This window comes from Notamacropus eugenii, chromosome 7 (genome assembly GCF_028372415.1).
Source record: "Notamacropus eugenii isolate mMacEug1 chromosome 7, mMacEug1.pri_v2, whole genome shotgun sequence".
NCBI classification, from domain to species: domain Eukaryota; kingdom Metazoa; phylum Chordata; class Mammalia; order Diprotodontia; family Macropodidae; genus Notamacropus; species Notamacropus eugenii.
Genome location: NC_092878.1, coordinates 132,522,295 through 132,550,137, shown reverse-complemented (window position 1 = coordinate 132,550,137; position 27,843 = coordinate 132,522,295). Strand labels below are relative to the sequence as shown.

The following is a 27,843-nucleotide window of genomic DNA, read 5'->3' as shown; positions in this document are numbered from 1 at the left end:
GAAATAAAGAGAGGGAGAGGCAAGGCTAGTCTCCGGCAAAATTGCAGTCACTGAACGGTCTTTCTCTGACCTCTCATCATCTCTGTCTCAGCCTCTCTACGATGGTGGCTGATTTCAAAGTATCGGCCTTTGTGTTGCAAACGTAGCACGGTAATTCGACTGGGACCCCCACATTACATTCTTCTGATAGCCCTGCCTACTGTGGAACTTAGGATGAAACAGGTAAAGAGCCCGGAGGAATGGTGTGATTATACATCCTGTTGAAAAACACAAAAACACAAACTGACAAAAGTCAGTTTTATACTTGTCTGTTCTTGAAGATTGAATACTTGTTCAGTATTTGGTCAGGAAACAATGCCTGCCTTAACTTTCTGCTTCTACACCATACTGTACCTATTTCAAGAGAACAATTTTTTACTCTCAAAGAGTTCATAAAAAGTAATTTTCCAATGCAATTAGGAGGCACTGTGACTTTAAATGTGCTATTTCAAGGTAGTCCAAATCTTTGTAAATGAAGTTAAACTCTTGTCCTAACCCCAATAGAGGAAAGGTCACAACCAATCAAAATGAAAGTATCAAATGCTTAAATGTCATGCACTGGTATTTCTGAGAAGAAGGCCAGTCCCCCAAAAGCTAAGCCACGACCAAGCAGTTTTCAGAAAAAAATGCAAATGGATCATTAACCAAATTTTTAAAAATGCTTCCATAACTAATAATCAGAAAAATGCAAATTAAAACCCATTTTTTACCTCGCACACTGAGGTAAATGCTGGAGGGATTGTGGAAAGATAGGCACAGTAGATCTGTGAATTGATCAACCATTCTGTAAAGCCACTTGGAACCATGCAAGAAAAGTCAATATATTGTTCCTATCTTTTGACTTATCAGTGCCTCTTTTGAGAAATCAAAGACAGATAGGTTATAAATATGTTAAAAACATCTGTAGTAGTTTTATTGTGTTACTTGTGGGAGCAAAACATATCAATTGGGGAATGGATAAAGAATTTGTGAAAGGGAATATTGAAATATTTATTGTGCTGCAATAAATGACAAATTTGAAGAATTCAGACAAACAGCCTAAGATTTATGCAGTGTGAAACAAGCAGAACCAGGAAGAGGTCAACAAATACAACAATCACCCCCATAAAAGCAAACACCATAAAAATATTTTAGAGCCCTGATCACAATGAGCACTCTTGACTCCTGTAGAGGAAGAGAATTGCTAGACTTTGGAACAGAAGGAGGAATATAAAATGTATCAGTTTATTTTGCTTTGGGGAACTTCTTTACTACAAATGGAAATGAAGTGTTGTAAAAATAAATAATGCATTAAAAATCTATAACTAATTTCATTATAATTCTATTTCAGTTTCTTCATTAACTATCAGACTCTTCCAATATGTTATTTCTTCCATGCATATACTTCAAATGTCATTTTACATCAAAACATTAGTCATTTGTCTGTGTATTTCTGAGGCATTATTGTGTGGCAGAAATATCACTGGCCTTAAAACTGGGGTTTGAATATGGCTTTTTAAAATTTGTATGTCTGTAAACCTTAATTTCTTCACTTTTAAAATGCAAATAATAATACCTGTAGCACTAACCTCACCTGGTTTTATGAAGTAGATGGAAAAGCCTTATGAGGATCAAAAGAGATTCACCCTCACAAAAATGATGGATGGATGGATGGATGGATGGATGGATGGATGGATCGTCAGTATCAGACTTGAGACTAGAATTCAAGCTTCGTTGATTCTTAGTCCAAAGAGATAGAACCCTAAGGATGTTTGTTGTGTAGTTAGTACTGAACTATTTCAGTCCCAACTCTCTGGGACACCATTTGGGGTTTTCAGTCAAAGATAATGGAGTGACTGGCCATTTCCTTCTCCAGCTCCTTTTACAGATGAAGAGCTAAGGCAAACAGGGTTATGTGACTTTGCTCAGGGTCACATAGTTTTTATGTAAGAGGCTGAGGCCACATTTGAACTCAGGTCCTCCTGACTCCAAGGCCAGTATTCTATTTATCTTGCCACCGTGCTGCCCAGGATGATGTTAATTATCGTAGGAAGAAGATAGTTATAGTTGTACTAATGGTAATAATTATACATGATATTTTACAGTTTCTACTGAACTTTTTACATTCTTATTTTATCCTCAAACTTTTAAGACAAGTATTACCAACCTTTTTAATGTATATTTTTGCTGTTCCTTGTACTCTAGCACAGTGCCTGGAATATTCTAAATGCTTATTGATTGTCTAGGGAATACAGACTCCAAGAATGACTTGCCTGTTGCCACACAGCTAAGGCCATACTAAAAAAGGGTGCCATATTTGAAGTCAGGAGACCAGCCTTTGCACAGACTGTCCGCTAGGTCTGGCATACACTCTTCCCTCACCTCTCCGGCTCTTGGGATCCCAAATGCCTGTCAAGGTTCACTTCAAGTGCCACCTTCCCCTCCAGGCATTGGGTGACTCTTCATGCTTTACTGTGTAGTTTTTTTCAGGAGTATTCACTTTTCCATGTGACTTTACCCCCCCTCCCCAAAAAGGTAAGTCCTTTGAGGGCAAGGGCCGTTTCATTTCGTCTTTGCCTCCCCAGGATCTAGCACAGAGCCGTGCACATGGCAGGTGCTTAATAAATGCTTGCTGCCTTGAAATGAACCTAGCATCTTAGAACACTCTATGGGCTTACAAAAAGATAACTAGTAATGGGAGAGAGCATGTGATAAAGGCCAAGGGAATGGAATAGATGATGTTCTACAGGATCCGAGAGGAGGTTTCAGTTACCAAACTGTGGGAAAGCAAAGGATGGCACTGGGGCAAAGGCTTGAAGAAAGAGGACTTCTGTAAGCTGAAGAAAATAAGATCCTGAGACAAGGAGAAGCAGAGTTTGGGTTGGGCTGTAATTTAAGAAAAACGCACATTTTGGTAATAATAGCTCTGCAAAGTGCTTTCCTCATCTTCCCCAACTTACATATGAAGAAACTGAGACTCGGACTATAATGAATAAAGAACTAGACTGAGAGAACTGGCTTCTGCTTTGGGCTTTGAGAGGCTCTTTTCAATTTTCTAGATTTTCATTTTCTTTATATCTAAAACGAAGGAGTTAAAATTGTAGGTTCCCTTCTGCAATTCTCTCATGCACATGCTGTGGTTAGCGATAGCCCAAGAATGAGAAACGCTGATGTAGGGCTGTATGGATCAGACTGGAAGTCAGAAAGACCACCTGCCCTTTGTACAAGGGCCAGACTAGCGCAGGGAAAAACATCTGGAGTTGGAGGCCCTGAGTTTCATTCATGTGTCTACTTCTGTGATCTCAGACAAATCCCTTTTCCTTTCTAAGATGCAGTTTCTTCGTCTTTCAAATGTGGAAAATAATATCTGTAGTACTTACCTACTGGATGTGGGATTCAAAAGAGATTATTTGTCATCTGTCTGTCTGTCTAGTTAGCTATCTGAGAAACCTATTGTAATAGTTCAGATTGTAGTGAAGAAAACCACATGATTTTGGTAGCTGAGTTTAGAATGACAATATGGTTGTGAGCTTGGGTAATCAGGAGGCTGACAGAGCCTTCAACAAGAATAGGGAAGTTTGGGACATGGGAGAATTTGGGGGGAAAGATCATGAGTTCTGCTTTATACATAGGAGTACAAGAGGCTTTGGCGATATCCACTTTGAAATATCCACTAAGTTGTTGGTGATATGTTGCTAAAGGTAAGGAGAGATTAGACTTGAATTAATAGATCTGGGAGTTCTCTGTCCAGAGAAAATCACTGAACCTAAGGGAGTTGATGAGGTCACCAAATGAAAGGATGGAAAGGGAATGGAGAAAAGAGCCCAGGAGGAAGATATGGGGAACATTCACAGTTAGTGGTCATGACCTGGATGAAGAATAGGTAAAAGAGATTAAGAGGTAGCAGGCAGACAGATAGCAAGACAACCAAGGGGGAGCAGTTATGAAAACTCAAACAAGAAAGTATCAAGAATTACTATTATTTATCAATATTTTAATCAGCAAACAAAAAATCAGTGCAGTTTGGTGCCCACACAGAGTGTCTGAGATGTGAGGTAAACCAGAGGCAAGACTGGAAAGAATCTTTAACAGCAGAATAAGAAGTTCTTTATTGAAATGTTGGCCCATTGAAAACCAAGGAAGTGGCTGGCCAGCAATGGCAGCCCATGGGTGATACCTCGAGATATACACAAAACGAGATGTACAGTTGTTGGTTTTTGCCAAAGTAGGGGTATTGTTTTGTTTATGTACATTTATACCGACACTTTTTTTTCTTTTTCTTTTTTCCAATAAGAGGACAAGGCCAGAAAGAAGCCAGACCAGGAGAAAGCTTTGAAAGCTACCAATTCATTTATGTATAGTTAAAAAGAAAAGGAAACTGTGCATCAAAACCTACACTTTCATTTGTAATTCTCTTTTTTTCTGTTTGGTTTTTATTTTTTATCATTATTAAAGAATAAAAATGAAAATTAATTTTTAGGAATAGTAAAGCAGGAAGACTGGGACTGAGTGTTAGAACAGAAAGAAAGGGTTGGATCCTAGAGAAATTGCAATAGAAGACTACAGGATTTAGGCTCATAGACTTGCAGAGCTATAAGGCATTCTGAGACCATGTAGTCCCATGTCCTGATTTTGCAAATAAGAAACAGAGGTCTAGGGAGGTTAAATGATTTCCTTTAAGGTCACACAATCGGTTAATGGTGGACCAAGTACAAGAAGTCAAAGGTCTTGATTCCCAAGCCAGTGCTTGACCATTAGACCATGTTGGCAGCTTGACTGTGGAAGACAGTGGTAGGACTCAAGGATAATACTGTGGTTTAGTATCTGAGGAAACAGGATGTTGACTGAAAGCTTTCCTGCTTAGCAGAACAGAGAATCCTGTCCTTAGGGGCAAGAAGTTCAAGATTCAAGTCTTGCCTCTAAAACATCCTGGCTGTAGGACACAGAACAAGTCATGAACCTCTCAGAGATCTGGGCAACTGTCTTTATAAGATTACTTACCCACCCATATCGGTACAGATAATTTCCTTCCCTGGGTGTACTCTGTACAAAATAAATGGTATATGACCTATCTAGTTCCCAGAAGGCTCAAATAAGAAGCTTGTATCTGGCAGAGGGTGAGAGGTAAGGGTGGATGATAAATTCAGTTTTGAACTTTAAGGATCATCTTTGTGGGAGCTTAGGCTCTAACTTTCCAATGACATTTTGGTTACTTACCACCCGATACACATCTCCGGGCGATTTCCCACAGAATAAGGCCAAAACTGTACATATCTGCCATGATGTAGGACTGGAAGTGGTTCCGATTCAAACTCTCATCTAGCACCTCGGGTGGCATGTAACGTTTGGTGCCAACTCGAGTGTTGGGTGGGATGTCTACTTCATTGGTGTCACTGAGGGAAAACAACACAGAAGAAAAATACGAGAAAAATCAATTTACAGCTAGAGCAAGGTCAAAAAGTACTGCAATAAAACACTGGGGAGAGGAGATCTCTTAGTATGTGAACGAGGACTCTCCTTTGAAAGGCTTACTTGGCTGAGGCTGTATGAAGTATTTAAATTCAGGCACAGGGAGGGTAGGACTCAACAGAGATGCAGCTGGTAACATTTGGGATTTCATTAGCATTAAACTAATGCAGTTGGTAACTATCAAATATTCATTAAATGTTTAAAAACAGCCTTTCTCAGATTCACAATTTAGCAGATTTTGCTATTAAAGAGAATTTAGAAAGGAAAAAAATCTTCTGTTCTTCCAAATACGACTGAGAAGAGAGCCCAGATCTCATTCCAATTCTAGAATTTTACAGTGGAAGGCTCTGGTTTTCATCTGATCGATCCTTTCATTTTACAGAAAAGACGTGTTGAAAAAAAGTGACTTGTTCACGTTTACACTCTTAGTTAAGGCAAAACTCAGCCTAGAATACAGGTTTTTCTGATTCTGCATTCAATTTCCATAACACAATTCAGTCTCTTGTATATTTTTTCCTAAGTGTTCTAAGGAATCCTCGCAAAAATGTATAAACCATTGCATTGTTTATTCTTGTCCTTTTAATCCTAGAACTCTGATTTTATCAGTGTGGGGAAATTCTAGGGAGGAAACTATCATCACAGCTCAGAAATGATCCTACAATCTACTCTTGCCTGCGTGAGGGGACTGAGAAATTACACCATTTACCCACACAGTATTAAGAATCAAAGGCAGAACTTGAACCTATATCTACTTGACTGAATCTAGTTCTCTCCTCTCAGATAAATCAACTGCGCCTCACAAAACTAATCAAGCTTTTTCATAGGCAATGATTCCACTTCAACTCAATCTGACATTGAGATCTTCTGAAAAGGGAAGTTGAACCTGAGTCAAGAAACTTTGGTTTGAATCTTGTTAGACAATACTAGCTGTGTGACCACAGACTTGGGGTTTCTGTACCCAAGTTTCCTCGTCTGTAAAATGGTACAAATGAGTGTCTTACTTAATTGCCATAAGCAAATCATTTGGAAAACCTTAAGAAATTAGTGAAAAATTCACATTCAATAAATATTTATAACAATAATTTCATGTGTACATCAGCATGCTTAGAGAGCTGGAGTTAATACAAAACAGTCATACTATCAAGGAGTTCATTGTTATTGTTTGTTTGTACTTAGTTCTCCAAGAGGACCATGGCATCAAGAGGGTGACTGGATTTAAGTGAGGGAGGGCTATGCAAAGTCAGCAGCCTCACTTTCTCCTCCGAAGCCATCTGGGTCCAGTGGCAAGACAGATCAGGATGACTGGAGATGGCCCTGAATGGAGTTCATTATCTCCTAAGGGGCAAACACATACTTACTTCAGAGATTCATGACTGTATCAGTGTAAATTCTCCTACCACAACCTTCCCCCAACTCTTTTTTAGCAGGTTTATTAGTTTGTTGGCTGTCCAAATTCTACTACTTCTGATCAACCTCTTTGCCTCCTTTCCAAACTTTGCTAGACCGGTCCTCAAATAACTGACAGAATCTGTCACTGAGTACCTTACACAACTTGATCTTCTAAGGTCCTTTAACCTGCCAAAATCTGCTCCATAGACATAATAACCTCTACTGGCTCATAAATGAATATATGAAATTTATAAGTGATATCATGTTAGTGTGTGAAAAAGGTGAAAATGCTTTGCCAAGCACTTCCCTAGGACCTAGGAAGATTTTCATGGAAGTGTTTTCTTTAAAGGATGGGCTGGATTTCAGTGAAGGGAGAGTTGACAATGGGGAACACATATTCCGGCCATAACAGTTGGAGAAAGGACCCAGGGCAGGGGGAGAAAGAGAGACAGAGAAAGAGAGACAGAGACAGAGAGAGACACACACACACAGAGGGAGGTAAGACATAAGCCCAGAAAGGTGGAAAATGTAATATCACACTAAAATGTTCCAACTTTACTCAGAAGGCACTAGGAAGCCCTTGCAGAATTTGAAACTCAAGAGTGAAAGGACATCTTTGGATAAGGTTTAGTCATTTGGGGGCTTTGTGAATCATGGATTGGAAGGAGGGACTGCAGGTGAGAAAATCAGATAGGACTAACTCATAAAAATGTATATTTTTAAAAATATACCAATGACTTGACCTCATTCATTTGGTCTATGGGCTTTTCAAAATAAGATCAAGATATGTTTGCCATTTTTAAAGGCAACAAGAATTTCGAATCTGAATTTTTGTACCTACCAATAACGTTTATGTAAATCTGAGCTGTTTACATCTATTCATAATTTTTAAATCCCATAAATTTATTCCTAAAACATCTTAAAAATCTGTTTCCCACCAAAAGTTTCGGCTTTCCTAAATCCCCAACATAAATAGTTATTTCAAATGTTATATCATCAGCTTTTGGAGTATTCATCGGTTTGAGCAAAACAAAACTAGGGAGGAATATGTCTTTGTTTTACAGAAACTAAAATATAAATGGAGAAGAGTTGGGTAAAACAGCCTGTTCAAATGTGGTGAGGTCACAGCTATAGGACAGGGTGCTGGAAAGTTAATATATACCAGGAAGAAAGACATGGGATTAATGCCTGTATTTGTTGGGTAGATGGAGTTAATTATTTATTGGACTAATTATTAAGTAGAGATTTTAACAAACCTGCCTCTTCTCTACTAGCTTTGGTCTTTTTAGCATTTGGCCTTGAATCCCAGGAACTCTGCTGCTTCCTACCTGTGAGACTTGGGAAAAGTCACTTTGTCTCTCTAGACTCTTAGGAGCAATGAATTCTTGAACTGCTTTAATTGCTCATCTCATCCTCCAAAAGATGACAGATTCTGAGGTTCTACCCAGGAGATGACTCTCACCATCACAGAGAAACTGATTGCTTAGTGGAAATGCCAGGAATGTAGGAGGGAAGTGGCCATTCCTCCAAGCTGGGCATAGTAGGAAATGCACCGGAAATTTTGATAAAACATATTTCAAAGGGTTTAGAGAAAGATAGGTTTGAACTCACAGACTTATACCAGATAAGTCAGTGCAAGCAGGATGGGAAGCTCTCAAAAAAGAAAGCCCGAACACACCAAAGAGAAACAACTCTGAGAAAAGAAAGATTGTCCATAGGCATTAAAGTAGATGCATAAGGGACTCAACAATCAACTTAAAATTTTTAAAAGGATATGTAAGGAATGTGACAGTAAGGGCAGACAACCTAGTTATTTCTGTTCTCTATCAGCATCTCATTTATTTTCTCTCAAGGGAGGGACTTGCCTCTTAAAAAAAAATTGAGGGAAGGCAGAGAAAAGGCAGAGACCTGCCTCCACAATTCCCTCCAATCAACTTTAAGTAGAGCCTCAAAGTGAATTCTAAAATGGTAGAACCCACAAAATGACAAGGTGAAATCATTTTCTAGCTCTAGACAACCAAGAAGGACTGCAAGAAACATTTGTCTCACGCAAGTAAAATGAGAATGCAGCTCAGCCCAGGTGGTCTCTGGGCAAGCCAGCAGGAGTTCTGGAGCCCTAACCTCATCTCAGTTTTTTTCAAAATTAATGTCAGACCCAGACATCAGTGATGCTGTTTAGGGAGGGTAGACAGAAAGAAGCAGCAGCACCTTCCTCTGGGTGAACAACACCAGAATCACAGCGTCTTCATGAACTGGGGCCTGGGCTAGACTGACTCAAGGTTATGTGAAAGGAATTTAAAAAGACATTTTTTTCATTCTACAAATGATGGAAAAAAACTGTGAACAGGGGAGAAAAAGAAAGAAGCATTTATTAAGTGCCTTCTTTATTCCAGGCACCGTGCTAACGATAACAAGCACTACGTAAGTGTTTCAATTAATCTTAACAACTTTTGTTAAAATTCCCATTTTAAGGTTGAGGAAACTGAGGCAAATAATTGTGAAGGGATTTGTCCAGGGTCGCAAAACTATTAAGTTCCTTAGGTGAGATTTGAACTGAGGTCCTTCTGACTCCAGGGCTAGTTCTTTTCCTATTCTCTCACTTCTCTCCCTCTAATAGGAGTGTCTTACATTAAAAAGAATAAAAACTGTAGCTGAATTAGAACATGCTGGGTGGGAAATCTACACTTGTTTACATAATTTTTTAAGGAATTTTATGAGGAAACCAGTGTGGCTTAAAAAAAAAATCTGTATAAGAAATCCTGGACCTTGTCTACATCCTCTGCTGCTGCACACTCTTAGGTAACTCCAGTGCAAAATCAAGATAAGGAATGAGTTCTCACAGAAGACACAGATAAATAGGGTTAAAATTCTGAAACAGGAGTCAATACACGATGTTGGTACAAAGTCTATTTTTGCCAAAACATAAATACATTGTCGGAAGTTGAAACACTGAAGAAAAGTTGGGTGAAACTGAAGAAATCAAAATGGGGATTGTCACAAGTCACAAAGGCTGAAAACTACACCCAAACTTAGAAATTAGAAAAATTAGATATTTAGAACTGAAAGAGACACAAGAGCTCAGTCAGTACAAATCCCTCATCTTACGGATAAGAAAGCTAAGGTCCAAAAAAGATAGATGGCTTACTCAAAATCACACTGCTAATCATATATGTTATTCCAAACAAGAATTAGACTTGTACATTCATGTGTGTTACTCTACACAATGGACTGCTGTATTATTCGGTTAAAGGAACATTTCTTTACCACCCAGTCCTAGGACGATGACTCTATAAGCCTGAATTCCTGCGTGCAAGATGAATCCACAGTGCCCCATAAAAGAATAGTGGAAACTTTTGGAAGCCCCTTAAAAAATATCTTCCTCATAGGAACTGAGTAGGATTATACTTAAAAAATATAAAATAGATTTTAACTTTCAGAGCTATTTTAAAATCTGGAAAAAAAAGACTCTTTAAGCTTTGTTGCTAACTTTCCTGATAATTACTTCTTATTACATATCCAACTAAGGTCCCTTGGTGTGAAGATTCACCCTATTTCCTCTTTATTTTCACAATTTTCAAAAGGGCCCTCACAGCCCTCTCGCTTCACTATCTTGGAAACCCCCATTCACTGAACTCTGCAAGTATGGTTTTCCAGACTTTTGGTCATCATCATAATTTTCTTTGGAATGCTTTTTCCACCTTCCACACTAGTCCCCAGGCAGGATCCTGAAAGCATGGTCCTCTGCTGATGAGAGGAGGAAGAAGAGAAGGAAAAACTAAGTGTGCTCTCTATTCTCCCTAACTCAGATCACTGACAAAAATAGTAAAGCTATCGCTGCCCCCAAAACCTTTTTAGTTTAGTTTAAAAAGTAACATAAATAAAAATGGAAATTTACAAAACTAGTCATTACTTGCTAAAGTGCTGAAAAAAGGACCCCCAAATTATGGAATTTGTAAAAAAGCAACATGTGATATATGGGAATGAACACCAACCAGCTCAGGAGCAAAAGGAGAGCAGCGTTCTGAGCCATATTTTTGCGCAGACTCTGTAAGATCTCTGACTAGCCATACTCTGAAGAGTTGGAGCAGATTATCTATCTCTAAGGCATCTTACAAGCATAACATTCTATAAGACTCTTGTTTGGCTGCTTTGATACTAACCTAATAAATTTAACTGCCAATCCTAGATCAGCTATACAGCACGCTCCATTTTTCTTCACCAGGATGTTCTTACTTTTCAGATCACGATGTGCAATTGCTGGTTTTCCTTGAGTGCTAAATATCTCTGTATGTAAGTGGCATAGGCCACTGACTGAAGAATACGCCAGCTTTAGCATTGCTTTCGTATCTAGGGTAGTGGATTTCAGATAATCATACAAGGACCCATTCTCATGGTAATCTGTAATTAGGTATAGTTGAGTCCAAGATCCTGTGCCTTTGATATCTGCAGCAATAAATCCTAAAAATGAAGGAAAAAAACAAAAAGTTTGGAGATTAGTACTTTCTCAATACTTCCAATACCATAATGTATATTGTTTGAGCTCAGCTGGAGCCACATCTATTTCTGGTGCCTGATGAAATCTATAATACTAGGAAGTTACTAATACCAAATAAAACCAATTAAAATAAGGAAAGGAAATAAGCAAAATATACCATGTGCAATTAAGCTGGCAAATCTTTTTCTAGGGTGTGCCAATTTGTTTAGGTTATCATAATGACTATAATTCACACAGAAGAGCCAACATGGTTTAATGAAGAACAAGTCATACCTATCTAATCTTATAGATAAGGGTAAGCCACAGATATAACCGAATCCCATTTTAGCAATTATGATATTCTTGTGGGGACATGGAGGGCTGAGTGCTAAATGACAGTATCCTTAGGAAGATTAGCAAATTGGCGGAGACTGGATCCAGATTACCCAGTTTTTAATGGTTTGCTGTTAACTTGCAAAGTCTTCAGTAGAGGGTCCCAGGGTCTCTTCTGTTTGAACATTTGTATCAGTGACAAGATAAAACATATAGATGTTAGTATATTAGTAGAAAATGCAATGCTGGTAAGCATGGTGAACACTGGGTTCAGAGTCAGGATTCACAAAGATTTTGACAGGTTGGAAGACTGAATCAAATCTAATATTAGGAAATTTAATTATCTTTATCATGGCTCAACAACAGTAAAGCAGAAAATCATGTAGACTCTTAGCGGATTGCACGCTGAATTAGAACCAGCAGTGGGACATGACAGCCAAGAAATAATTTGATCTTAGACTACCTTAAGAGACACAGTGTTTGGTACAATCCCATCGTACCCTACTCTGGTCATATCATAATGGAAGTGATATGTTCAAATCTGGGCATCATTTTTTTAGTTCAGTGAAAAACTGGAGAGCACTTAAGATTGGGACAAGCGGGATGCTGAGGTTTTGGAGTTCATTAAATATGAAATCTGCTGAAAAAAAACAGGGATATTCGCCCATTGAAGACTTGGGAGACAGCTATGGGGTAGAATGGGCAGGATTTCCATTTGTATACTGCATTTAAATATTAAAAGGGCATTCATGTGAAAGAGACATTCTTCTTGGCCACAAAACACAGAGCTAGGAGCATTGGGTAGAGGCTATTAAGACCTAAATTTCACTTGGAAGAAATACTTGCTAAGAATTAGAACTATCCCCAAAACAGAATGAGGCAGTTCCTTATTGGTGTTCTTTTAGCAAAGGGTTAGTAGACTGTTAGGATTCTTTTTCAGGTATAGATTCCTTTCAATTCTGAAATTTTTTGATTCTGTGAATACAAGAAAAATTCACTAAACAAGAACTAGAAAGAATTAATCCATCTAACCAAAGTAATCTATTCAGAAACCCTTTTTCTGTGAAAAATTTGATCCAGATCATTTCAACTAAGATGATTAAGAAGAAAATGAATTCTTGATAGAAATAAACTGTACAGATAGAATCCATGAGTTGTTACCTAGTCATTATGGACAGGAATTGCTGATGTGCTCTGTAGCTGGGCCAGTATTCAATAGGAAGACAGCAGGCTGGGTCTCATTTGGGAAACCGCCCAGCAATTTCACCAGATCTATGGTACATCCTTTTTCAGAACTTATCTTTTTAACACCAATATTCTCCTAGTCCCGTTATATGGATGCGAATCACAAAATACCACATTCTCACAATCACACAAGAATTAAAACTGTATAGGACACAATGGGAAATGCCAATTGTGGTTTGTGCCAGAGAAGTGATATATAAAACAAAAGATATTTATTTCACAGGGAAAGGAAGTGATCTGGCCATATACTGAGAGCAAAGGCTAACAGATGTTCAGCTCAAGTGCTACAATGGGACCTTTGAAATATGAAAAGACCCAAAGGAAGCTCTCTACACTTCTAGGAGACCTTCTATGGATAAATATAGACTGTGATATGAAGATAAGGCATAAATAGGCTATAATCCATACCAATGAAGGAAATACCCATCCTGATGAGATCACTGATCACCAAAAAATAGAAAAAAGATATTTTGCATAAACTTGCCTAACTTTGAAAAAATTCACTTGTTAGACAAATCTGATGTGAGATGGTTCTGAGATAATCTAAATAGCAGTGATGAATTTTAATCTCCAGTCTCCCAAGCAGTTATTTTTCTTAAAGGATCTCCCTTCTTTCAGCCTGCTATCTGGAAATACTCTGACCATGTTTTCTGAGGACCTCTTGCACCACAAGACTAACTGCCCAGCCAAGGCCAAGAAAACAAGTAAGGACAATGTTTCTAAGGAGCTCACACAAGTTGATGCACAAAAAGTACTAAAGGAAAGCTCTGAGCTAGAAAACAAATGCAGAAGATTTTTATACTGATTTTTACTCACCCAAAATATTTTCATGCCTCATCAAGACCGTCTGATATATTTCTGTCTCTCTGAACCAGCTGGCTTCCTCAGTGGTGAAGAACACTTTCACAGCTACCTTTTCACCACGCCACTTTCCCATCCAAACTTCCCCATAGCGACCTTTTCCAATCTGTTTGACCATCTGAATCTGCTTAGCTATAGTCCTTTGGACCTATTAAATCCCAAAACACACGGTTAGTATGTTCACAGCACAACATATTTGTTTAATCTCTCTGAAACAGAAGCAATGACTACATATGGTAACACATACTTGAGCAGTAGCTTCTCTTTATACAGATAATGCATTTCAAGATAATTTTCAATTATTTCTTACGTTATGAGAGCCTTTTTATTTACTGACATTTCTGGGGGAGGGGGTGAAACCCTGGAATTAAAAGTCTTCCACTGACAAGGAAAATGGAAATAAAGACTTTTAATCATAAACCATCCCTACTAGGGCTGAGCTTGTCTTGACGCATGGAAGCCATAAATGGAGATGACTTTAAAATTAGTTAAAAAGCAATCAGCAAGCATTTATTAAATGCCTACTAGGCACAGGGCAAGGCTATGGCAGTTTTACCATCAGCCCCGTTGGCAACAACTACTACCTCACAGCATCTTGAATGAGGAACCCACAAAAAGTTTTCTCATCATCGCCAAAACCACACATTCTTCTTTCAGTATTGGCTTTATATGTGAAATACTACTTTATTACCCAAGATGGGTGCCTATCTCAACCCCAGCCCCTTTGTCGCCCTAATGTAGACTGGGCTTACAATATCAGATTCTGTGGGAAACATCACAGGACCATTGGGTTTAGGGCTGGAAGGGACCAGAGAGAATCTAGTGCCTTCATTTTAAGTCAATTAATCAATACACATTTATCAAAAGTGCCCACTATGTGCCAGGCACAAGAAATACAAAGATAAAACAGTCCCTGACTTCAAGGAGCTTATATTTCTCTGAAAGATATATGTACACAGATGTGTATACATACACAACAGAATACATGTATGTGTGTATATGTACAGAACTTGAGAGCTAAAAGGGACTTAAGCAGTCATCTAGGTCCAACCCATACACAAGAAAATCCCCATTATACTGTGTTCAATGGCCTCTACTTCTAAGGAGGGCAGGCCAGCTCTACTTTCAGAAAGCTTGAATGCTTTAGATGTTCTTTCTTAACATCAAGCCTAAACTTGCCTCTTTCATGTCTCCTGCTCCTAGTTTTACTCTTTGGGACCCAACAACACATATCTTAAATCTCAATGCCACATCGGGAAGGCAGTTATCACATTTCCTTTGAGTCTACAGGAAGCTAAACATCCTATTTCCTTCAACCAATTTTCATGTTATGAACTCCAGGCTCTTCACCATCTTTGTTGACTCTTCTGAACTCTTTCCAGTTTGTCAACCTCACTCTTGGAATAAAGCACACAGCACTGAACACCAATAACCCAAAAAAAAAGAATTGCCCAGGTCAGGAAGCACTGGGAACATCCTCTTCCTGGAAGCTATGCACCTCTTAAAGCAGCACAAGAATTCATTCCCTTTATTTTTGACCCACCAGATGCTGCTGATCAATGCTGACCGTGCAGTCCACTAATACTTTTTCAGAACTATCTGTTCTTATCATCACTCCCCTGTACCCCTCTGACTGGAAGAGGAATGGAGCCAAGAGCTCTGATGCCTCCATTTAAGAACAGGGCTCAGCACAGAGACGTGGCCGTGCTACTTTGGGACTTTTCTACCCTGCCAAGGAAATGGACCACCTCCTTTCCACTCCTCTTTTTTAGCTTCCTTTGGGATGTCGTCTTCCTTCATTAGCTTTTAAGCTTCTTGAGGGAAGGGACTATCTTTCCTTTAATGTATTTGTATCTCCAGCCTGGCACATAACACTTCTGATTGTCATGTCTCATCCTTACTCCTTGGTCTTCTCCACAAGGGTATGAGAAATTTTAATTAAAACATTTTGGTAAAACCTAACTAACACATATCTATAGCATTCTCCTCAATTACTAGTTAAATAATCCCATCAAAAATGGAAATGAGGTTGGTACATTCCAGGCACAAAGGACATCTGTGAAAAGGCTTCAGTTCTTACTAAGTTACAGCAGGCAACAAATCAGAGAGTGAGAAATATTTTAAAAAGAAGATTAGAGGGTCTCAAAGGTGACAATGAATAATGACAGATGATATAGACTAGGAAAGAGCCAATGGAATCATTAACTAGCGTCTAGAGCCATCCAGCAGAAGGACAAAGGACCTAACATTTGAACACAAAAGTGAATTATCAAAAAATAAAGAATGTTTAATACACTTTTAAACTTACTAAGGCTGCTGAGTGAGAGGAGGAATTGTATAATACAGAGAGCTGGCCTTGAGGTAAGAAGACCTGATTTTAAGGCCTGCCTTTGATATATACTGTCTGACCGACCCTGGTCATATCCCTTCATCTCCCAGGGCCTCAGGGAGCTCTTTAAAATTATTACTTGCAGAGCAAAGGTTGACCTGCACCTATGAAACTGCAGATCCAATTTTTAAAAAGTGAGGACCTAGTCGTGTACTACTATACCCAGACAAGGTTGGAGAAAAATCTAATGAAGGATAAAAAAGTCTGACCTCAATAATTACACGTGGAAAAGGCAGCAAAACACTGGCTTACGTGTCTCATTGAGGAGGAAGACTTTTTACTGTTAAACCTGTTCTACTCACCGCTCTGTGAGTCCTAAGAATCTTTTCTGTGTTCCCCTCATTAAAGCAAGTACCTTGGATTCCCCACGTACAGTCTCCAAGGTTGACACTGATGGCCATCAGAAAACTAACCCTCTCCTAAATGGAAAAGTTATGGAATTCACCTTGAAACATGAGCCTTGTGGTTGAAACAAAGCCTCCCTCCCCAATGTGATGTTTGGATAGGAGTTACATGTGATCCTCTGGACTTCAGAAACAGGGCCAAGGAGCAAGTAATAGAAGCCAGAGTGCATCCAAGGTGAATATGATTCCATGTGTAACACTTCCTAATCTGCTCATGATCAGAAAAGGCTAAAGTCTGGATTGTAATTCTAGCCTTGCATTAAAAAACAAACAATCACATTACCCTCTCTAAGTCAAGAGGTTATTGGTAAGGACTGTAACCGAGCTCCCCTATCTACCTAACGTAAGAGGGCTTTTTCCCTAACCAATGCCCTACTTGTTTCACTAGTAAACAGATACCCCACGATCTTGCCGTTTACAGAAGTTATGGTTTAAACTCCAACACTATTCCCCTCATACCAGCAGAGGGAGGCCTGATCCACTTCCTGAGCTCTGAGATTGTTCAATTAAATCTTTCAAGGATTCCCCTGGAGGGATGAAAGTCTCATCCTGTCCCAGTCCGATGCTGTAACGAGGTCTAGCTTCTTGTCTTTTATACCTAAAGATGTAAAGAGGAGATGTAATATAGCTACCTGGGAACAGTAATAGGTTAAAAACATTGCTTGGAAAGCAATTCACCAATTTTACTTCAGCACTCAAGTCAGACTCCCACAGTAGTCAATATCTTATGATTATTCCAACTGAAATAATTTTATATTTATTAACCAATCTCCATCACTTGCATTTTTCTCTTTTCCTATAGTTCAGGATCACACTTCAGTATCTACTTACTAACTTAAAAAACATTACTAAAGAGAACTTTTATTTTGACTAACTTCACAACTCATTCCCTGCACTATTTTACTGTATACCACTGTATTATGTGTGTATGTATATATGTATATATTATAACAGTATTATACATACATAACATATTATATATAATATATAACAATATACTATATAATCATGTGTAATTATAAAATATATTACATTATTGTATAACATTATTATAATATATTATTACATAATATGCGGTATTCCACTGAATTCTTTGAAAGCTTCCTCTCATAATATTATGCCAATCCATTTGTTATATACCTTATTTTCATGCTGAGGGTAACAGAAGAGATCATACAAAGATCTAGAAATTGGAAGGGACCTTTAGTCCAAAGTCCTCTTTTGGAAATGAGCAAAGTGAGGCCCTGGGAAATGAAATGCTTTTGCCCAAGGTTACTTAGTGTCACAGGCACTGACCCTAAGTCATCTGACTTTAAAGGCGGTGCCTTCTCAAATGCCATTCAGTCCAATGGATGCCTGTATGAGAATTCCCTTTTCTAATACCCATGTTGAGTGCTTTCATTTGATAACCTCTAGTAAAGGGCAATCATTATGTCCCTAGGAAGCACATTCCATTTGGGAACAGTTGGGAAAAGAATTATAAAAAAGCTTTTCCTTCTATCAAATCTAAACTGGTCTCATTGTACTTTCTGTCAATAGCTGCAAGTTCTAACCTCTGGGACCAAGAGGAGAAAGTCAAATCTCCTTTCTTCAATTGTCAGTCAAGCACCTGAAGACAGTTAAATAATCACTTAGTTTTCATTTTTCCCCCACAGATAAATGCAGCAACTTTTTAAAAGGTAAGATGGACAAAAGACATTAATTAAATCTACAATTAAGCTTGAAAAACACATTTTGCCTGTAATTCAATTTTCTCTTATTCCAAATCTTTTACCACAGATAATAACAGATGAATTAAATCACCTGAATTGCAATTTTTTTATACTTTAGAAAACTAGAGTGGCTGGTGTTCTTAATGAGAATGTTAGGCTGAAAGCAAACGGTAAGAGCAATAAAATTCTTTGACAAGTCATCAACAGCCTTATCTATTAAACTCTAATAAAATTATTTTGATCTTACAAATTGTATTTTAATAATCGGCAAAACTTTTCCAAAAAATTCTTCCAATACATGGGGGGAGCGAGCAAACCAACTTCACCTTTTTCTTACAATGAGAAAAGTTGAATTCGCTGACTAAGCTGTTCTCCCCCAGCAGCCTGCAGCGTTCATACTTATATGTGGAACCCTCCTGTGTGAAATAACACAAAAAACTATGCGATTTCAGCATTTTCAGAAGTACACGTACGTAAGAGCTTCCATTTACCTCATCATTGGGGCTGATATTAATAAATGGCATTAGGTTGTGTCAGTTTTTTTTAAGGAAAAATATATTTTAAATAGTTTCAACGTGCCAAGAAATGAGGTATCTATTTGGATTTCTTTTTCCAGGTAGTAAATGTGCAAATAAAACGACACCTTCCCCAGACACCGAGAGTATTAGTGTTCAGAACCTACCTCCTGCACAGAAGGGCTCTACCTGTACGTTGGAGACTTACCTGAAATAACAGAAGAGTATTATAAGGATGAGAAGGAAGCTGCAGACTGTCACAGATATCAGTATGGCCTTATGGTGTATGGATCCATCAACAAATTCTGAAATTAAAAAAAATGGATCATAACACAGAGATGCCTTTAGCTCCAAGTTCAAACTCTCTAAAAACTGCTTATTTCTTGGAAAGTTGTGAAAAATTCTCTCAATTTTTGATTTCAAAAGTAACAAAAACCGGTTCTTTGCCCCTCTTCCCTGGGGGAGTTGATGCCTTCAGATTTATATCTCTTACATGGGGGTAGGATGTCCTAACTGTTGAGTGAATGCAAGTGAATGCATACCCACTATGTCTAGCCAGCCCCATGTCATGTTCACATCCGCTCTCTTCTGGGAATTTTGGTACTTTTGTCCCTACTCACCAATAACGTACCTGAAAAAAAGCTTCAAGCTGAAAAGGAAATGTGTGGAGGGGGGGTAAGAGGGAACTGCTATAAAGAGTACTTTATAGTATATAAAGCTAGATAAAGTAATCGCAGTTAAGGTACTACAAATTCACAGAAAACAAAATCCAAGAACAGAGGCCATAATACACTACACCAAAGCCCAAGGTACCACAACAAAAAAAGCACAAAAGTATGGTCAACAATTAGTCATTAACCATCAACAGGCATCTATTAAGGTTCATAATGTGAAAGACAATGTACTAAGTGGTGAGATACAAACATAAAAATGAAATAGTCCGTGCCTTTAAGAACCTTTGCTGTTGCTTCCCATGTTCGTCCTTCATTTTTGAAGACCATGACATCAGAGAAATAATGACATCACTTGCACTTGACTTTGTTTTGAGTGAGGGAGGGCTATGCAGGTCACCAGCCTCACTCTCTCCTCCTGAGCCATCTGGATCCAGTGACCAGATATTCATCAGAATGACTGGAGATGGCTCAGGATGCACTGGGAGACCTTGGCCTTCTTAGGCTGGCCTTTTCAGGTACTCACTTAGAGGGAGGCAACGCCCACTGAGTGAATAGGTCTCTTTAAGCAGCAGTCACAGAATAGCCCTTTTAATGAGCAAAAGTAGAAAAAATAACTAAATCAACCTGGGGAGGGAATAGAAATTGTACCTACTGATAATCACTCTAAGCCAGTCATTAAGTGGAGCTTGGGCTAATATTCTATTGAAAGAGATACTCCATTACATACAAACATACATCCAAAATATGTAGAAAATGAGGACAGAGGCAATGGTGTTGTGTGACAGGAAGAGCAAAAGGGCCAGTCTGGTTGGACAGCAGAGGGTGAAAAGACGGATGACCCAGGATAAGCCAAAGTTGTCAAGTATTTTAAATGGTAAAAAAGTGATTTCCTCTAATTTCATTCAGCAGCAATTTACGAGATTTTTGATCCAAAAAAGAAAGAAATATTGGTCCCACCACCTCCTGTTTTTCTTAGCAGAATGCCCGTCTATCATCCACCCTCCTTTTCGATTTCCTACTATCTACGACTCCTTCCCTTCTGTCTACAAACACAGCCAATATAAAAAATCAACCTCATTAATCGCACCATTCTAGCTAGTTATTGTCTTGTATCTCTCCTTTTCTCAAACTAACTGAAAAAGCTGTCTACACTTGGTGGCTTCATTTTCTCTTTCCTGAATCTCCTCTGAACTCCCTGTAACCATCCTTCGAATATAATTCAACTGTAAGTAATCTCTTCAAAGGTGACAATAATCTCTTAATTACCAAATCTAATAACTGTCTCTCAATCTTTATCCTTCTTGACCTCCCTGTAATATTTGACATTTCAGTTCATTCTCTCCTACTGGATTCACTTCTTTCCACTCACACATGCAACATATTAATTTAGAACAATATCATGTCTCACCTCAACTATTACAAATGCATCCTATTTGGTATCCTCATTGCAATTTCTTCTCCATTCTAATCCTTCACATAGTGATTTTCCTAAAGTACAGGGCTGACTGTATCACCTTCCCTCCTTAATAAACTTTAGCGGTTCCATACTACTTCTAGGATCAACTATTAAAACTCCTGTGTTTGACATTTAAAGCTCTTCACAACTCAGCCCCTTTCTACCTTTCCAGTATTTTTTAACTTTATTTTCCTCTACAGATGTTATAGTTTAGCCCAGGGGTGAGGAGACTGAGGACTCAAGGCCACATGTGGCCTTCTAGGTCTTTGGGTGTGGCCTTTTGACGAAATCTGAGTTTTACAGAACAAATCCTTTTATTAAGGGGATTTGTTCTGTGAAGTTTGGATTAAGCCAAAGGACTGCACTTGAGGACCTGACCCATGTCGCCTTGAGGCTACAGGCTCCCTACCCCTGGTCTAGCAAAAAGAGTTGTTTGGTACTTCACACCCCAGATAAACCATTTCCCAGGTCTATACCTCTATGCTGTCTTGTCCCCAACCTTGAAATATATTTTTCCTTCATCTCTACCGCTTCAAATCCTTGATTTCTTTCAAGATTCAGTTCAAATACTGCCTTCTATGTGAAATCTTTCAAGACAACCAGTTTCCCTCCAAGTGTTGGGCTTTCCCTCAAGTCCTAAGCATTTATTCGGCCCCCTCTATGTGCCCTTGCAGGGTACTAAGCGCTGAGGACACAAAGAAAAAGAAAAAAAAACCTTTCCTTATTCTAAAGAGCTCATTGCATAATGGAAAAGACAAACTGCAAACAACTATGCACAAACAAGATATAGATGAAGTAACTTTGAGATAATTTTAGAAAAAAGGCTTAAAGGTGTGCTAAATGATTGTGATGTGCTACAAGAAACGATGAGCACTTAGCACAGAGCTTACCAAACAACTACCTTAGTAAACTCTTGTTCCTTGTTTGACTTAAATAGCTGCCTCTATATCTTGCTACTAAAATGAAATAAGCAATGAATCATTTTGTGGCAAAAATCTGATTGGTCATTCGTGCTAACTTAAGTTTTTCAGAATAACCGATTTCTGTAAAAGCAGGGTGTATTTTGATAATGCATGAATGTAGAGAGAAGATGATAAGGCCAGATACTGCTGGGAGAACAAGGATGGCCACTTTGTTTTGAAAAAACTCTACATTCTAAGGCTCTAAGTTTCTTGAAAGAAACAACTTTTTATCACTTGCCCGTGAAACGATCTCGTTTCCCCAGCACATTGCTTAGGTATAAGCCAAAGAAAATAGGATTGATGTGAACTGCTGCACCGTCAGAGGAAGTCTGACCCCTAGTTTTAAAGGTAATTCCCAATGAATTTCATAACAGAGCTATCACAGTTAATCTCAAAATGAAACTATAGTTATGTTGGAAAAGGCAGAAAAGGATGTCTACAACCTTAGTCTAGAATTTTGCTTTGCTTTTTTTTGTCAGTATTTCCACATCTATTGTGAGAATGGTACACAATGCTTTGGTACTCACTAATTTTAAAATATTTATTTAGCATCGGGCATGGCAAGGAGAGAAGATTTGAGCATGAATTGACAAATTTATAAAGAATTTCAAAAGATATGCATACTTGTATTAATCAAGGATTTTTCATTCGACAATCCATCTCCCCAACTCTGCCTACTAGAGGCGACTATCCTTCCTACCTGGAATGCACATGCCTTCCTCATCTGACTCTTAGATTCCCTATTATCTTTCAAAGGTCATCTCAAGCCCTCACCTCCTACATGTAGCCTTTCAAGATATCTGTAACATTAGTTGTCTTTATTTGGTATATATATTTTACATACTTGTACATGTACATGTTGTCTCCCCCAATAGTATAGAAGCTCTTTGTCTTTGCATCTTGAGTGCCTAGTGATATTTTTCACTAACTAATGATATACGCCTGTGGAAGGAAAGAGTCATCTATGGCCTCTGTTCCAGGGAGCTATCTCATCGGTCCCAGGAAGTCTGTGGAAGAAGTTATAATAACCTAGTGCTTGGCACAAAGAATGTGAGTAACGAAGGGCCAGGGTTTCTCATTGCATCCCAGGCCTTCTCCAGTCATCCTGATGAATATCTGGCCACTGGACCCAGATGACTCTGGAGGAGAAAGTGAGGCTGGTGACCTTGCACAGCCCTCCCTCACTCAAATCAAAGTCAACTGCAAGTCATGTCATCATTCCCTGATGCCATGGTCCTCTTCGAAAAGGAAGGACAAACACAAAAACAACAATGAATGTCTGTTGAGTAACTCAAGAAGTTACAGGAAGTGTGCGCACATATGCATGTGAGCAAGGAAGGAGTGGTTATCTGACATACCTGAAAACTTTCAGATCAGAATTATTTATGTTAGCACATTTGTTGTTTGAGCAATGCTGGGACAGTAATACTCAAAATAATTCATGCCTAAGCGGGTAAAGTTTCTTTTAAAAATGACAATTTAAAAATCCTCACAAAAGTCCAGCAGACCAAAAATGATCACATATATTAGACCTCAGGATTCCTAATTGACTTTTCAGGACATAGATATTTTTGTTCCAAAATTAGTTCCTTTTTTTCAATTTGCATTTTATATTTTTTTGCCCCAAAGATGCCAGATTACACAGTATATGTTTAAAACAGAAAGACGCCAAAACTCCAATTACTTCATATGATCCACACACGAACAAATAATCATTTGGGTTTCACTGCAACAGAATATCAGGAAATGTCTTCTGGAAATCCCCAGGCTTATTGCCTGTCAATGTAAATGGTGAATAGGGAAAATTGTGAGGCCTCGATTCTTCCATACTCCTCTGATCACATTTCAGATTTATGAGAGCAGTCTTGGCTCCCAGGGGGTTCACAGTTTACTGTCGTTTGTTTGGGGAAAAAATTAATAAAAGGCCAAGTTTGCATTGTTTTCCCCCTTATTCCAATTACTTTCCTTGTCTTCTAGCACGAAATCAGTGTTATCCACCAACACAGTAGCATCCACCAACTGTCTCTGCTGGTCACGCTGGTCATGTTTTAACCTGCCACTACCTATTCTTTAGGCATTAACAATGTAAACGTTCAAGACACTGGCAGTAGCCTTTGAAAGGAGACACTACGTGGTGCCTATCCAGAAAATGACAGGACGCATCATTCTTACTGAGGCAATAAATTTCTCTTACCTTGTCACTCTACCTCTGTAGTGAACTGAAATGGAGAAGCCCCCACTGAAGTCCTGTTCACTGTGTTAGAGAAGATTTACTAAGGACCTAATGTGGTTTTGGGCCCCAATAACAATCCATCAATTCAGACCTCATGGAAGCCTGTCAGTTGCATATCCTAAAACAAGAACATAATCTATGCCTATTACTTTTTTGTTTCTTCAATATTAAGTAAATTTTATTCCTATTTTACTTTTAATGCATGTGGAAGTGCTGTCTGTGTGTTAAGTTCTGGAAATGACGAGTCAGGATCATTTAATAAAGTTCCAGGAAAAAAAAAACATATCTTTGGGATATTGTTTTCCTATCACCAACAGAGTCAAAGAATTGAGGCTGCGATACGCAGATTCATGTGTTGCATATAGGATGGAGACAATTACATAAAAGTTGCTTATACTCTATTGAGTTTAACAAGAAATTTAAAAACTGTACAGTATGGAAATTCAAGGTTTCATATACCATTCAATTCTCCATATTGTATATGTGCACCCACGTATACACACATATACCAGAATGTTCGCATTTGTTGATGACTGCCAATTTCAAAGCAAAGAAGAAAAAAAGGGCACTCCCCACCCATTTCACACGATATTCTACTTCAGATTCTTATATCCTTAGAAGTTAGGAAGATCATAATTGTTGTAGAAGTTTTCTGGAAAGAAATGTAACTCAGGTACTTAATGGAATAAGTATACATTGAGGTATAACACTGAGACTGGAAAAATGATTTGGGGACTAATCTTTCAAGGTAAAACAGATGTTACCATATTAGCCTTCTATCTGTGTTACAGTAGCCATGGCAAGAGTATATGAGGAGAGAGTCTGTTTAAGCCATTACTTGAAAACTTGCATTTGTCATTGGAAATACTTTTTGCTTTAGGTAACAGTTTTGAATAGGTTTAGGTATGAAGTTAAGCTTTAAAAAAAATGTGTGTGTATGTCTGGGTATGTATTGGAAAATGTGTACAATAAGGAAGAGAAAGTATAAGGATTCTTTTACTGAGTATCTACTTAGAGGGTAAGTAATTTGTCCAAGTTCACACAGCCAGGGTCCCTCTTGGGGCATATGCTTTCACACAGTGGGACCACTGCCTAGAATCTTTCAGCTCCTAGTCATTCTTTCATTGCCTTTGCAAAGAATATTATAAAATGGTCACCTTTATATTTAAACTCTTATCTGGACATTTCTAATAATCACTTAATGGGAAAGCCTAGCACATTCTGAACAAATGAATTAGGGAAAAGACATAGGAAATAGAGGCCAAGAATCTTTCGAATGGTTCACACATTTTCTTCCTAATCTTCAGCCATCATGTCTTTAAACTATTTTATAAGAATCAGCATTTTTTCATAAATGAATGTGTTAAAACAAAAGTAAACTATTTTGGAGGATGAATTTCCTCACAATCCCAAACTATTTTGTTTTTCCCCAAATTTCTAAAGCATAATGATCTTATCTTGGGGATAGTCAACGCTGGAATTTGAGTCTAAAAGGCTTGGTATGCATATCAAGCTGCATTATTCATCCAATCTTTTGCTTGGCCATTCATTACTAATGATACAAGCAGAAGTTGGATTAAATCAGAATGGACATCTTTGTCTTCCCACCTACTGCAGCATCACTTAGATTTCTAACCACACCATTTATAGGTTATAATAAAAGAGTCACATTTGATTTCACGACTGTTACTCTTTCCTTATCTTTCCAGAAAGACTGAATATTCTCAACTCCCCCATAGATCTAACTGAGTCTCTTCAACCAAATACAAGATATTTTCTTCAATAACCTGTCTTCTCCACTAATGATTAAAGATTTGTTCATACCTAGTTTATACCGATTGCTGATGACTGATTTCAAGGACAGCCAGCTGTTCATACCTAATTTGTGCCTCTGAATAATTATGTAACTTAATCAAAGAGATTAATCCCCTGGTAATCGTGTTAGAGAATAAAGCATTTAGTAAATTAAATTAATTGGGATTAAGAAGTGTGAAGCACTCCACTTATGGAGGCATCTGTCAGTAACGTTAATTAGATCTTTCCCACCCATCAATAGGCTTCAGGTACCTTTTGTTATTTCTACTGAGGCACTGGGTCAAAGGGTCCTGCCCTCCAGTTCTGAAAAGAGTATAAATACTCTGAGGTGAGGTTTCACTTTGGGGCTCACTCACTGGAAGTGTTTGTTTGTAGCTAAGGAACCCCCTTATCCCCTGAAAACCCAGATGTTGGGGCTTCTCTCTCTGGTAACTAGGTATGTATGGTCAGACAGTCGGATCTCTCTGTTGATCTGTGATGTATGTATTGCTTATGGTCACACAGTTGGAAGCCCTGTCTGTTGGTCTCTATTTCTTTGTTTGTATTTTCTCAGAAGTTCAGGGTGCTGACTTTTACCCCTGAACTAAGTGAATGCTATGTGTGTATGATTAAAGTAATTGCTGACCCCTCAAAAGCTGCTTTGCTTTTAGAAAAGCAGATCTAAAAACTCATACAGCAGGCCTTCCTGTGTATGCTGGGGTCCTTGCTGATACACTGCCTTATCCCTAAACTACAATTTAATTCAAAAACCTCTGAGAGATTCTTCAAAAAGGAGAGCATTCCCTGACTGATAGTGCTGGATAGCTAATTGTGCTCCAAATTACTGACCAGATATTCCACCTCCCCCATTTTAAAAAATGCCAGTTATTGTCCTGAGACAGAAAATCAGTTGGGAAGTTATTTTGGTCTCATTGCTACCTCTTTAATTAAATGTTACCTTAATTACTGAGAGGTTGTGGAGAAACAGGTACCCTTTGACCCAAACTATAAGTTTGTAGAATCTTTTCAGAGAACAGTATGATAGTAAAAGTTATAAAAATAAATTAGATCAGACTTGACGTGGCTAGCTTTAATAGTCTCTCACCAGTCAGGACAATACAATTTTAGGGTGCCATTCTCAAAACTAAGTGGTTTTGCTCTACAAAGGTCCATTTCCAGGGTTATGCTAGCGGAAGTAGCTGTAAACTCCATGTAGCATGGCATTCCCACCATGATGGCTGGGGAGAAGAATGAAGGAGGTCTAGGGCTGTCAAAAATGTATTTGTAATAGTAATTATTATAATGATAACTATTATAATACTATACTGCTTACATATTAAAAGTCTATAAAAAAACAATACTTACGTACTAGAACAATTTACTAAAATGAAGTAATTTCCATTTGAGGACAATCCTTCCATTCACAGAATCTCAAAGTTGGAAGGTGTTTCAAAGACCATCTAATCCAAACCTGTACTTGAAAAAGAATCCCTTGGCCACACAGCTAAAAGGAGTCATTCATTCAGCCTTTGCTTGAAGACCTCTACAGAGGGGAAAACCACTAACTCCCCCAAGGGAGCCCATTCTATTTTGGGGATCAGTCTAAATATTAGGAAGGAGTTTCCCCTACACATAACAGGGGTGCCCCACACCCATAACGCTGCAATTACTGAAAACACAAACTTCTTGACTGAATCAATCAGAGGTATGAACTAGGCTGACTAGGGCTTTGAGCCTTCATTGAATCAAACAACCAAGCCAAGGGTTTATTGCGAAAAGCCCTTGATCAGTGAATGACTCAACACAGAGAGTATGCTGAAAGTGGTGGGGGAGACCTGGCCACACCCTTTAGATTTTGTATAAAATGTCAAACCTGTTTATAATACAGAGATTTGAGAATCTAGTAAAAGAAATT

The 27,843-nt window shown here is 38.4% G+C and overlaps 1 protein-coding gene across 11 annotated transcripts in view; it reads right to left on the bottom strand.

Moving 5' to 3' along the window:
* The window catches only part of BMPR1B (bone morphogenetic protein receptor type 1B), a 480,264-nt gene that overhangs the window by 9,233 nt on the left and 443,188 nt on the right, over positions 1-27,843 (bottom strand). For all 11 annotated transcript variants that reach the window (XM_072624689.1, XM_072624692.1, XM_072624697.1 and 8 more), the window contains 5 exons: positions 19,018-19,114; positions 17,042-17,180; positions 13,745-13,937; positions 11,037-11,334; positions 5,236-5,411 (listed from right to left, as the gene is read on the bottom strand). In XM_072624689.1, coding sequence (XP_072480790.1) covers positions 5,236-5,411; positions 11,037-11,334; positions 13,745-13,937; positions 17,042-17,180; positions 19,018-19,114 — 903 coding nt within the window. The remainder of the gene's footprint in view (positions 1-5,235; positions 5,412-11,036; positions 11,335-13,744; positions 13,938-17,041; positions 17,181-19,017; positions 19,115-27,843) is intronic.